This window comes from Mastigoproctus giganteus, chromosome 3 (genome assembly GCF_048544385.1).
Source record: "Mastigoproctus giganteus isolate SK-2022 chromosome 3, ASM4854438v1, whole genome shotgun sequence".
NCBI lineage: Eukaryota > Metazoa > Arthropoda > Arachnida > Uropygi > Thelyphonidae > Mastigoproctus > Mastigoproctus giganteus.
In genome coordinates this window covers 215,353,051-215,366,552 of record NC_143577.1, presented here as the reverse complement: position 1 = coordinate 215,366,552, position 13,502 = coordinate 215,353,051, and the positions used below count along the sequence as shown (strand labels likewise).

At 37.3% G+C, this 13,502-nt stretch overlaps 1 protein-coding gene across 3 annotated transcripts in view; it reads right to left on the bottom strand.

Annotated features, from left to right (window-relative positions):
• The window catches only part of Syx1A (Syntaxin 1A), a 483,435-nt gene that overhangs the window by 77,391 nt on the left and 392,542 nt on the right, over positions 1-13,502 (bottom strand). For all 3 annotated transcript variants that reach the window (XM_090369620.1, XM_090369618.1, XM_090369619.1), the window contains exon 7: positions 1,425-1,498. In XM_090369620.1, the coding sequence (XP_090225746.1) occupies positions 1,425-1,498 (74 nt within the window). The remainder of the gene's footprint in view (positions 1-1,424; positions 1,499-13,502) is intronic.

Sequence of the window (13,502 nt, the reverse complement as noted above, 5' to 3'; positions counted from 1 at the left end):
CTTTCTTCAGGATAATTCTTTTTGCCTGTGTGATCCACAGGCTTAGACATTCATTAGGTCCCATTCTGAACTTACACCTTTGGAGGTATCGAGTGTGGTATATGGGGTTACTTTAACTGGTACCACCAAACAAGGTGAGTTTTAGAAGAGACTCAATGTTTGTAGCTGGGCTACCAGCAGGCTGCTAGATTTAAGTCTTACCACCATTCTCAGAGAACCAGCTACACTTTCAAGGCATTTCTTTATGAGAAATGGCAATAGATTGCCTATGGACTGGTTTATTAAGAATTAGGAAACTTGTACATTCTATTCAGGGAGCATCTATCTTCAGTCTCTGTGTTAATATGAATCCACCTAGGTTACATCAGGTTAGCTTTACCTGATGTAACCTAGGTGCAGTGCCACAAGGTGACCAAGTGGGTGAGTTGGTTTGTTTGTACTGTTAGAAAAAGAAAGAGAAAGGTGGATTTTTTTTTTCTGGGCCACTGCCTACTTCTTGCAGTGTGAAACAAAATAGAATCTATTCACTGAAAAGCTTTTTAGAAATAATGCTTTGAAGAATGCACTGAAATCACTTGACACCCGAGGAAAAAAATAAAGAGAGACTATTTTTTATGCATGAAATGAGAGTATTTTGTTTTTACACATTTGGCATATTGCCCATTCATTCTTGCAATCAATACATGGAAATGAACAATATCCAGTGCTTCAGCTACACTATACAGTATGCAGATGGCCCATGTAATGTGTAAAAAAATAAATTAAATAAATAATAATAATTTTCAAATTTCTATCAGTCCAATTTTAATGAAATTTGGGTGTTCTATTCAGGGAGCATTTGATCCAGACTGCTATTTACTGAACTCTAGTCTGTCTTGGTAGACCCTTTGTGCTCCAAACTAATCTTGCCATTCCTGCACCCCATTCCAACAGATATGCATCCTTTCTGAAATTGAGGGTTCAAACCTGTAATATAATATTACTGGTGTGACCTAACTGTTACTTAATACAATGGGAAAAAGTCACCAGTCAATCCTATTATTGAATGAGAGTGAAAATCATTATTTTTGGCGAGGTCAGAGATTTTGTTAATATATAACAGTTTTCTGCATTTCTTCTGCTTTTCTCGGTTCTAATTATAATTAAACCTAGAATATGATTAATGCTATTTACAGAACAGAATAACTTTATGGATCACTACACAGATAATACACTACTTTTTTTCTTTTTCTTTGTGTGTAAGTGGATCAGATACAGGCTGAAGGACATTCACAATACAAGCAGCAATGGGAAATTTAAATAATAACAATGGAAGTTTTTATTATTTATTTTTCACTAACCTCTGATAGCTCACTTTTGAATGTCCTCCTTTCTTTTGTGCACACGTGCACAAACACACAAACAAACAAACAAACAATACTTACCCCCTGTGTGAAAATTGCTGGATTTCCGCTTTCTAACATTTCTTCTAATTCATCATTTGTGGTGACTTTACCAGCTATTAAAAAGATAATTAAAAGGAATGATGAAGAGCATTGAAGAGTATATTTGAAAACAGGATAAAGAACAGTATAGAAAACACTGCACTCTATGATATAGAAAGATTTATTCTAAAATAATAACTGCTCAAAGCTTATATTTAAATTTGCAATAGACTAGTGGGATGTTATCCTATAGGTAAAAAAGACATCTGCCTAGGACCCTGATCAGAGGGGGGCCCTAAAATTGCTGTTTCAAAAACTCACTGCTGTTTTTTACTAATATTTTTAAGTGATTTTTATCAGAACTTTCTACCTGCCAAGGTCGATGAACTTTACTTGAAGATTCATTTGAAAATTATGTTTTTATCAAAAATGGTTTTACTGATTTTGATGAAATTTTATATTTAGTTCTTCCTTAAATAGTTGAGTTAATTGAAAAAATAAAGACTGCCTTGTACGTAACTAGCACCGCTGGCACCCTTATGCTTAAGGCAGTCCGTAGCCAGGTGGGCAGGAGCAGCAGTGCATAGTACACGCTTCTGGATTAGACCAGGGTTCGAGCCCATTACCACCAAATACGGAGGATGCGGAAAGGTCAGGAAATGATCACCGCATATCCCGGAGCAATATGGCCTTAGTTGATAATGCTCTTAAAAACCAAATAACAAACAAACAAACAAGCTTAAGGCTAGAGTGTGTAGAGTGTGTTTAGTGTCAAATGACACCATGGGTTTCCCCATTTCTGCGTGACTTGAGTGACTCAAGTTTGTGAGATTATCTGCATACAGATAAGCTTCTATGGTATTTTGGATATCTTGTAACATATTATTTATTGGAATAGAAAAACAAAGTAGCAGTAGGCCTTCTTTCTTTTTGAACATATAATTGAGAGTACATTTTTGTATCACACACGTGGAAGGTTCCGAGAAGTAAAAAACTTTGCACAAGGTGAGACAATTTCCCCTTAGTTCAAGAGTTAAGGTCCTGTAGGATGCCCGAATCTCCATGTTGTGTCAAAAGCTTTTTTGCCACCAAAATTCACCATAATTAAATGTTCCTTTTTTTAGAAAAATGTGTTATGGCTCTGTCTCTGCTTTGTATTTTGTGTTTTTGCAAACATCAACAGATGCAAACATCCATAACACAAAAATGTGTTATGGATGTTTGCCTCTGCTGATATTTGCTCTTCTCTCAAGTGTAGATCTATTTCGCCTAAATCCATATCGATTTTCATTCATTAGACTTTTAATTTCCAGAAATTATGTGGGTTGCTTAGGCACCAGTTTTTCTAACAGTTTTCCTAAGCAACTGGTAAATGATACTGGTTAACAGTTCTGTAGAAGTGACTGATCTTTTCCTGGTTTGGGAAAAGCTTAAGACAAAAGAATGTTTCCATGACTGTGGGTATGAATTTTCCAATAGGATCGAATTATAAAAAAATCAGCAGTGAATTTAAGGCTATTTCATTTAAATTCTGATTAAAGCTTCTGAGTTCAGTTATTGTGAAAGGATGATTATAATTGAGAGATAAGTTAGTGTTACAGTTTATTTTATATCACTCAGCTATCTTTTTGATACAGTGAAAAGCCTGGCTGAATGCAGTCACTGCTGATGCATTCACTGCTGTCACTGCTGAATGCAGTCACTGCTGATCCAGAAATTATGTGGGTTGCTTAGGCACCAGTTTTTCTAACAGTTTTCCTAAGCAACTGGTAAATGATACTGGTTAACAGTTCTGTAGAAGTGACTGATCTTTTCCTGGTTTGGGAAAAGCTTAAGACAAAAGAATGTTTCCATGACTGTGGGTATGAATTTTCCAATAGGATCGAATTATAAAAAAATCAGCAGTGAATTTAAGGCTATTTCATTTAAATTCTGATTAAAGCTTCTGAGTTCAGTTATTGTGAAAGGATGATTATAATTGAGAGATAAGATAGTGTTACAGTTTATTTTATATCACTCAGCTATCTTTTTGATACAGTGAAAAGCCTGGCTGAATGCAGTCACTGCTGATGCATTACAGAATGTTTCTGTAAGGGCATTTGCCAGTTACAGAGGAGAAGATATGTCCTGTCTAATCCAGCTGAAAATTGGGAAGGATATCAGTGGATATTTTCCATTTAACTCTAATTTTTTTCTAAATTAAGTTTATATCTGTGTCCTTAATAATAGTAAATGTAAAGTGTATCCAAGAGAATTTTTTTTGTAATTCATCTAATTTGCCTAGCTTTCACTTTCGGTCTCTTTTAATTAACGAGGTTTGCTGTTGTGGGGTACTTACGAAATAAGTTCCATGCTTTATTTCTTTCTTGTTTTTCTTTTTGCAAGATTCATTCCACCACTAGTTGAGTTGACATATTTGTGTTTTCCATGATATGATTAAGAGATATGCTCTGGAAAATTTCCAGTTGTTTGATTTTCTCTGTGTAATAAATAATCCTCTCTGTGTAAGAGGATCATTTAATACTGTCCACCTTAGGCTTGGGAGTAGAGTGGGGGATCACACAGTAAGGTCAATAGCAGAGGTGGATCCTGTTGGGAAATTCATGAGTATGTGATCTAGTGTTAAGTAATGTTAGGTTTGCTGATCCAGTAAATTTTCTATGATATGTCTTCTTCTGTCCATATGGGGAGAATCACATAATGGGTGGTCTTCACTGAAATTGTCCAATAAGCAAGAAAGGAGTTGGTTGTTTTGTCACAAATACTTCCAAGTTTTTTAGTGTATAGGTCTGGTTTGGAGAAAGATATATACACACACAACAGTTAAGGAAATTCCCAGCATCATGTGAACATCATCTGTTTCCTAGGGAAGTTTGAAGAGAAATCTGTCTGGATGGAACTCTTCTGTGCATTAGAATCACTACACTGCCATGTTGAGAGGAGGTTGTATTTCTGTCTTTTTTAATCAGTTTGATAATAGATACAGTTCGGTAATTCCTATATTCTATTATATTATGAAACAACAGGGATTACTTTTATTTTAGATATAGGAAGCTTCTTTTCCAACCAACTCTCCTAGTCCAACATGCTAATAATTCTTTGGGAATTATCAAAAAGCATGACCGATTTTTTGTACGGTTGGGGATGATAACAGTTATCATAATAGTCCATATGCTAATAACAGTTATTATCCACAACCATACAAAAAAATCGGTCATGCTGAATCAATTTCTTAACACCTTTAAATATTCTTCCACCCAGATTTCTCTAACGACAGAAATAAATGAATTAACTAGAAGATTCTCAAATAGGGGTTACCCACTAACCTATATAAACAAAGCTAAAACAATAGCCCATGAAAAAATAAATAACAACAACCTCGCAATAAACATTGCACAAAAATCCGACAAGACCAAAATACATTTCATCAACCATTCCATATGTCGACTACTGGTACAATAAACTTAACCAAATATGTAAGGGAACCAACATAAAAATCATAACAAAACCCATGAACAAATTATACACATTCTTCAGAAATTGACCTTCAAACACCACATTCCAATCACAGCATGACCTGGTATACAGCATCCCATGCAAAAATTGCGACGCTGTTTATGTAGGATTACCATGGGAGTGGCACAGCTTCAAGCAAAACAACATGAAGCTTCTATGCGGATGGGTCGTTCAAATGCATCGGAACTTTTGCTTCACGCAATAAATGAACGACATTCATTCGGCTTTAATGAAACAAAAATTATAAATATTCAACACAACTACCACAAACTGTTTATTGCGGAAACCTTAGAGATGAAACTACATGAAACTTCAATCAATATCCGTAGACCATTCCTATTGTCCGACTATTGGTCACTTATATGCATGCGTGAAAAACAAACACTACAACATAAGACAAAAGTTTCGGATTAATTGTGAGTTGCTCTATTCCTGTGAACGTGACACCCCGAAACGTTCTAGTCCGACTTAAGGAATGTAGAGAATAATCTTCCCATATCCATTAAACTTTTTAGCCCCCTAAATTTAACTCTAATGTCAAGCTACAGGACCGAAGATAATAATCGGTCCATATTTATTAAGCAGTTTAGACCTTCAAAATTTAATTTTATGTCAATCCACGTAATGGTTTCCTTGCTGCCAGAGGTATGGTGTTTGAAGACGGAAGTCTCGAGCGCTCAATGTTGAGATCGAGGGGTCTGAACACTACGGTTCTGACAGTGGGGAAGATGTCCCACATGTTTTGTAAAATTGATATCGCCTTCCCAAAGAATTATTAGCGCATTGGACTAGGAGAGTTGGTTGGAAAAGAAGCTTCTTATATCTAAAATAAAGGTAATCCCTGTTCTTTCATAATTTCGATACAATGTATAGTTTTTGATTTTTCTAGTCACCTGAGCAGTTGGTTTGTTTGTTTGTCATTTGGTTTTTGGGAGCATTAGCAACTAAGGCCATATTGCTCCGGGGATAATGCGGTGGTCATTCCCTGACCTTTCCGCATCCTCCATATTTGGTGGTCACAGGCTCGAACCCTGGTCTAATCAAGAAGCGTGCTACGCACTGCTGCTCCTGCCCACCTGGCTATGGAGGCACCTCTGAGGAGCTGGATTAGTCTCTTGAAAGCAGCTAGCTGTGGGGTTGTATTTAGAGATCACATCATAAATGTCACTATTATTGCTGCACGTTCCTGTACAATTCCATCGTATGATTTGTTGCATTATGTTATTTTCAAGAAGACAATGAATCAGACTGTTTTTTATGAGTTGCTTGCTTGTGACAATCAGATTTAATTTTATCTTTTTTTGGAAAAAAGGGATGTTCACACTTCATGTCTACCTCTGCATTCTTAGTGAAATCTAAAGATAATCCTCTCTCCATGTTGTGTTCTGCTTGGAGATCTAACACAGCATAATCATGAATGCAATTGTCTGTATCCATATTGGTTTGGTGTGATTAATGTTCCTCAATAGTATCTGGATTATGTGCCTTTTCTGATTGGTGTATTATTGCTTTGATTTTTGAGGTGCAATTTGCAACATGGATGGGTCGAGAGCACCAAATGTGCTATTGACATGTCTAGGGGAAAATGTCACCTCTTTCCGAATCTCTACAGATTTGTTGTTTTGAGTAGTTAAGGCATATGTAACTATTGGTAGAGTTTATTTAACTTGTTTTGTTTTTGATCTAATTTTTCCTAACTTCCATAAATCACATTCATTAGAAAAGCTGGATGATTACCCTTGCGGTTAGGGCTGAGTGGTAATAATGCAGTGTGGGCACAATGCATTGCCTCAGCATGTGGTTTGAGAATTTCCAAGTTTTTGACATTTGTAACAGCTTATAGAATTTGGAATGTAAGGTGAGACAGAACAGTTTAAGTAACCTGCTTTTACCAAAGTTGGCAGATTTGGAGTACTCAAAGTTAATATGATAATTATGCTTTGGAACTAGATTTCCATCTTTATGAATCTTAATTCTTCTGGCATGTGTTACTTTTTGCTCATGAAATTCTTGGACTATCTCTTCTGAAATATTTAGCAGGTCCCATTCAGGTATAACTCCTTTGGTAGAGTTAAGAGTGAAATGTGGGGATGACTATAATTTTGATTCCACTTATGGAAGTTATTTACTTAGATTGTCTAGATTTTGTAACCACTATTAACAGATCTTCTGACAGGAGTTGCTTGACCAGTTTGGGCGATCCCGCTGCATTTTAAAGCCACTTTTGGATAATGAAAGGAGAGAGCTTACTCACCGGCTCAGTTGACAGTTAGTGTACAATCAAGATGACTAGCGATTCTTTCTCACATGTGTCCTTTTTTAATCTCTTTGGATAACTGAGGTTATGGCCAATCTGATGCAAGTAATTTTGTTGAGAGCTCAATGGTTCTAATGGTGGATAGTTCACTATATCCATTCTGTATCCTTTTGGCCCTGGGAGTTAGCTTTACCACCCAGGTTTCCAGCTCTGCCAAGGGGAGGCAGGAGCAGTGCCATTAAAGTTAGTGGCACTAAGGTTAGTATGTAGAGTTAAGTCAGTAAAGTTAGTATGTTCATTGAAGAAGAGGAGAGAAAAAGAAAGGTGGCTTTCCTTTCTAAGCTTGCTTAGAGTACATAAAGCAAAATATACTTTTATGATGAAAACAGGTAAAAAAAAAAAAAAAAAAAAAACTTCAAAAACTAAATAAGAAACTGTTACTTAGAAATAGGTTGCTTTATAAGCTGCACAAAGATTCACTTGGCCATAAGAATGCTTGCTACCCAGGGCTGTAGCAACATGTAGGGATCTGCACCCCAAGGCAAAGCAGAAATTACCCAGAGGAGAATTAATTTCTTAAGACAATCTATGCAGACAAATTTGTTATGTTCAAGAAAATTTAATTTTTTGTCAAGTATTAGACCTAGAAATCTAACACTCTGCTGGAAAGTAATTTTATGGGAATCTATTTGGAAGTCTGGCACAGGGTGTAGAGTATTCTTGCGTCAAAAATGTATTGGGACAAAAATATTTTTGCTTAGAAAGGGGATAACCATTATTTCTGGCCCAATAAATTAACCTGTTTATGGTTCTTTGTAGCAGCTTTTCAATTTCAGTTTATTTTTGTATTTACATAAATATTTGGAAAAGCTACAGCTTAATATTCAGATAGCCTTTGCCAATGATATTTTGACAGGAACTTTGCAGCGTTTTCTGGGTAGCTTAAATGTAACTTCTTTAGTGGTTAAAGTTTTGTCGAATTTAATTTCCAATATTATTTTGTTAACATAAATTCTGTAATATATTGTAAATTTAAATTTCATAATCTTTCTAAAGTTCAAATTTTACTTAAATAATGGTTGCTACAAGATCCACTTGCAATAACAAAGGAGCCAATTCATCGAAAATTAGAAAAGATATGTCGACGATACGTTCACTATTATTCAGAGGGGGAGAGAAGATGAAGTACTTAGTTTTCTTAACAGCTTCTCTCCGTTTATTCAATTCACTTTGGATGTGGAAGTGGAGGGTACCCTCCCTTTCCTTGATATGTTGGATCGTAGGGAAGGCCCTAGGTTAAAGACCAGCGTATATAGAAAACCCATGTGCTGGGGTCAATATACACATTATAATACGGCTCAAACCAACCATCACAAAAATAGTGTGATTAGGGCATTGCTGGATAGGGCTGGGTCCCACTGCTGCACCCCCGAGGATAGAAATGAAGAAGTTTAACAGGTCACAACAGATCTCAGGAAATGCGGATACCCCCAGAGGATCATAAACAACCATATCTGAGGAATGAAACAGGGACGAAGTGAACCATTCACACCAGTTGCCACCGCATAAATTCCATACTATCCGGGTCTAACAGAGCGCATAGCTCATGTATTACGAGGATGTCAGACACGCTGTGTGCAGCTTCCAGGGCGGAGGTTGCACACAGTTTTATCACAGGTAAAAGACCCCATACCGAGAGAATTTACAAGTGGGGTCGTGTATGAGATTAAATGCCCGGACTGTGGGGAATTTTATGTTGGTGAGACGAAGCGTCGGTTCAAAGATTGTCTGGGGGAACATATGAATGCAATAAGGACCGCTGATTATGGAAAGTCTGCTGTGGCAGAACATTTCTGGGAGGAGCACCATCAAATCTCCCCAGACGGAGCTGTTATCGTCGACAGGGCGCATAGATTTTGGGATCACAAGTGGCTTGAGAGCTTGCGGATCTGTTTCTCCGGGAACAGTACTATTAATAGAGACAGGGGAATACATATTCATCCCCTCTTTGAGGTGGTGATCCTTGGATACGATGAATGGTTCCACCTGGCACACTCCCGAACCATTTCCGGTTCGAGTACACATTAGCATTAGTAGAGGCATTTGATGCAAGAAAGCAAGCTTACGCAGCATCAGCCAAAAAAAAAAATAAAATAATAAAATAAAATAAAATAAACACTTCACCCCTCTGTTCATTCGAAATACCTGTCCAGCTGAGCCTTAAACTTATTTAGGCTATCAACTTCAACGACAAGGTATGGAAGTCTGTTCCACCAACCAACCACCTGCTGGCTAAAGGCAAATTTCCGCATGTCTATCCTACATCTGTCTTTCCTCAATTTGAATTTATGCCCTGTCAGGTGATTATTCTAAGCAAGAGGAAGGGTCCCATCAGCATTGAGCATGCTCAAACCATTCAAGGCTTTATACACTTCTATCAGATCACCTCGCTGGTGCCTAGTCTCCAGACACTGTAATTTGCAAAATTTAAGCCTTTCTTCATAAGAGCACTCCTTTGTTCCATTCACTAACCTTGTTGCCCTTCTCTGTACTCGCTCCAGCATCCTTCTTGAAATGAGGCCTCCAGGCCCGTATACAGTACTCAAGGTGTGGCCTGACCATTTTATTCCATATACAAGGGAATAATCATCTCCTTATCCCTGCTAGAAAAATTGCTATATATCATTGACAATACACCATGAGCTACTCTTGCAGCCCATCTGCACTGCTCAGAGAACTTCATATCTGCCTGCACAACCACCCCCAGGTCCCTTTCATTCTCTACCACTGTCAGTGTAGTAACCACAGAGTTGATACGTTGCTCTGGGGTTGCTGTTTCCCCCATATGTAGTACTTTACATTTGTCAATGTTAAACTTCATTTGCCACCTCTCAGCCCATTTGCTCAACCTTTCCAGATCCTGTTGCAGCAGCATAGTGTCAGTAGTGTCCTTGAAAACCCTGCCAATCTTCGTATCGTCTGCAAACTTGGACATTAAGCTTGATGTACCATCATCAATATCATTTATAAATACAGCAAACAATAATGGACCCAACACTGAACCCTGAAGGACTCCACTAATAACATTAGTCCACGATGAGCAGTGTCCATTGATTACCACTCTCTGTCTTCTCCCCCTCAACCATCCCTTTATCCATAGCAGCAATTTGCCTCCAATGCCACACTGCTCCAATTTGTGCAGCAGTCTTCCATGTGCAACAGTATCAAAAGTGTTTCTAAGATCCAAATATATGATGTCAAAGTTATTCCCTGCATCCAGTTCTTTTGTGCCTGCATCATAGTATCCAATTAAATTGGTCAGGCAAGACTTCCCCTTAACAAAACCATGGTGTGTCTGAGCTATAATGAAGTCTTGTCTGGATGATCCTGCAGTGCTTCTTTAACCAGTGCCTCCATTAATTTTCCGGGAACAGAAGTTAAACTCACAGGTCTATAATTACTTGTGTCAGCCTTTGATCCTCCTTTGTGAATTGGGGTAACATTTGCACATCTCCAGTCCATGGGTACCTCCCCTGAGTCCAAGGAAGCTCTCATAATTATGGCTAAGGGTTTGCTTACTTCCTTTGCTGCCTCCTTTAATATAACTGGATAGATCCCATCCACCCCAGGTGCCTTTCTTGTGTCTTATCTTCAACAATTTCTCCTCCACTTTACTATCAGTTATTACAAGATTCTCTAGCTTACTGCCAGAGTTGAATACACTTCTGGCATTCCCCTCACTGAATAACTCCTCATGTGTGAATGTCGATGCAAAATATTCATTTAGTTTGTTAGCTACCTGAGCAGGATCATCAACAGTTGACCCATCAATATCAAGTGGACCAATCTGATTCATCCCCTTCCTTCTAGAGTTTACATAAGTAAAGAACTCTTTGCTGTTTTTCTTTGCATCCCTTGCCACAGATTTCTCGTAATCTGCCTTCGCCTGCCTAACCTCCTTTGTAACTTGGTTACAGATCAACTTGTATCTATCATAGGCTTCTGTGTCACGTGTTAATTTGTATGTATCCCATGCATTTTTCTTCTCTGCCATATGTCTCATTAGTTCATCTGACATCCATTTAGGCCTAAACCTTGAACAATATTTCTTAGTTGGTATGTAAAGCCTAGTAGCTTCAAAGATAAGTTCTTTGAATGCTTCCCATTTTGAATTTGCTGGTGGTAACATCATCAGTTGGTCCCACTGTATAGAATTTAAATACTGTCTCAGTCCATCGTAGTCGCCTTTACAAAAGCAATAACACTTCCCTTTACCCCTAATGGTAGTTACCTCTTTGAGTAAATCCCACTTCAGCACACTGTGATCACTGCCACCTAGTGGTTCATTTAACTGCAGATTCTTAATACATGAAGAATCACTACTGATAATCAAATCAAGAGTATTACTCCCTCTAGTTGCCTCCCGAACATGCTGATGTAGAAAACAATCATCCAATAAATCCACAAAAGCCTTGCTAGTGTGAGTGACCAGCCCCCAAATTCCAGTCAATATCTGGGAAATTAAAATCCCCCATTATAAGACTCTCTGATTTACTGGCCCACTCTATTTCCCTGTACAGTTTCTTATTATACTCATCAGAGTCATTAGGCCTATAGCACACTCCTACTCTCAATTTTGATCTCCCAATGCTTATGTCACACCAAACTGACTCGACACTGCACTGTCCAGCGATGTCGACTGGCTTCACTTCCTTGGATTTTATGTATTTCTTAACTAATAGCATAACCCCTCCTCCCTTCCTATCCTGTCTATCCTTTCTGTAGACATTGTACTCCCCAAATTCCAGTTCTGCATTCCTTTTATCTGTGTGACATCACGTCTGTGAAATCCCAGCAATATCTGCCTTTGATGTTTTGAGCAATACCTCAAATTCAAATTTATTTACTAAACTCCTAGCATTGGTATACACGCAAGTACACATGCACCTGTTCTTTTTCTTAGCTACCCTAACACGACCCATGTGTTTACTTGTAAACACATGGGTCGTGTTTACAAGTAAACCGACCCATGTGTTTACAAGGTCGTGTTTACAAGTATTTTTTTCTCTATCTGTCGATAGAAAAAAAAATATGAAATTGTGAAACGCTTTGAGCGAAATGAAAGACCGTGTGATATTGCACGTGCTGCAGACCTAAATGAGGCAACACCGAGAATTACAAAGAATGCGGAGAAAATAAAAACAACTTTCATAGTGGGAACAACTCAAAGTGTAATTAAAATCCATTAGAATAAGACACAAGAATTGGAAGGGATGGAACGGCTGTCATCTGTTTGGATAGAAAATCAAACAAAAAACAAGTTTGCTTATGATAGAAGCAAAAGCATTAGCAATATTTTATTACGTAATAGTCGTAATAAAATACGTAAGCATTTTATTACGACTTACGTATTATAAAATACGTAAGTATTTTATTACGACTATTTTATTTAAAATAATAATTTTTTTACGAATAAAATATGTATTTTATTCGTAAAAAATACTAAAAATACTTTATTATAATATAATAAAAAATATTTATTTTTTATTATTTATTATATTATAATAAAAAATATATTATATTTTTTATTACGTACTTTAATCATTATAAAATACGTAAGTATTTTATAACGATTAAAATTACCCGATTATTTATTGTGTTTGGTAATGTTTTGGTTCCAAATGTGTGTTCAATCTTGGATGGTCGGCACCTAACCCCACTTTTCCCATAGGGCCTGTTGCTTATATTGCACGATTTTGCATTGCACGAGAATTTCTAGGAACACAACTATCGTGCTATACAAGGACAGACTGTATCTGAAGCAAGCAAGCATTTCCATTGGGAGATGCATGGATTAAATTGTGATGAAAGTGTATTTAGCTAAATGGACAGGAAGATGAATCCATCAGAGGGTTAATATAATTGAATTTGAAGAACAATTCATCAGTAGTATTCAGAGAACTACTTGTAATAAGTTCAAATGGCACAGTTCCACAAAAAAAAAAAAAAAAAAAAAATTTTTTATATATATATATAAATTTTTATATATATACAGGGTGATTCACTACCAGTGCGACAAACTTGCAAGAGAGAGGTGTAGGGGGCACAAAGACGAATTGAAATCACATAGCATTGCAGGGTCCAAAATGCCTTCGTCATGCGGTAGAGGATGTTGAACGTGAGGTTCCGTGAACAGCGATCCTGCTGGAAGTCAGCATTTGCGAACCGTTTCTGTTGAAGAAACCAAGTAGCAAAACTCCGCCAGGGTGGATAATCCGCAGGCTCCGATGATTGGACACGTTACA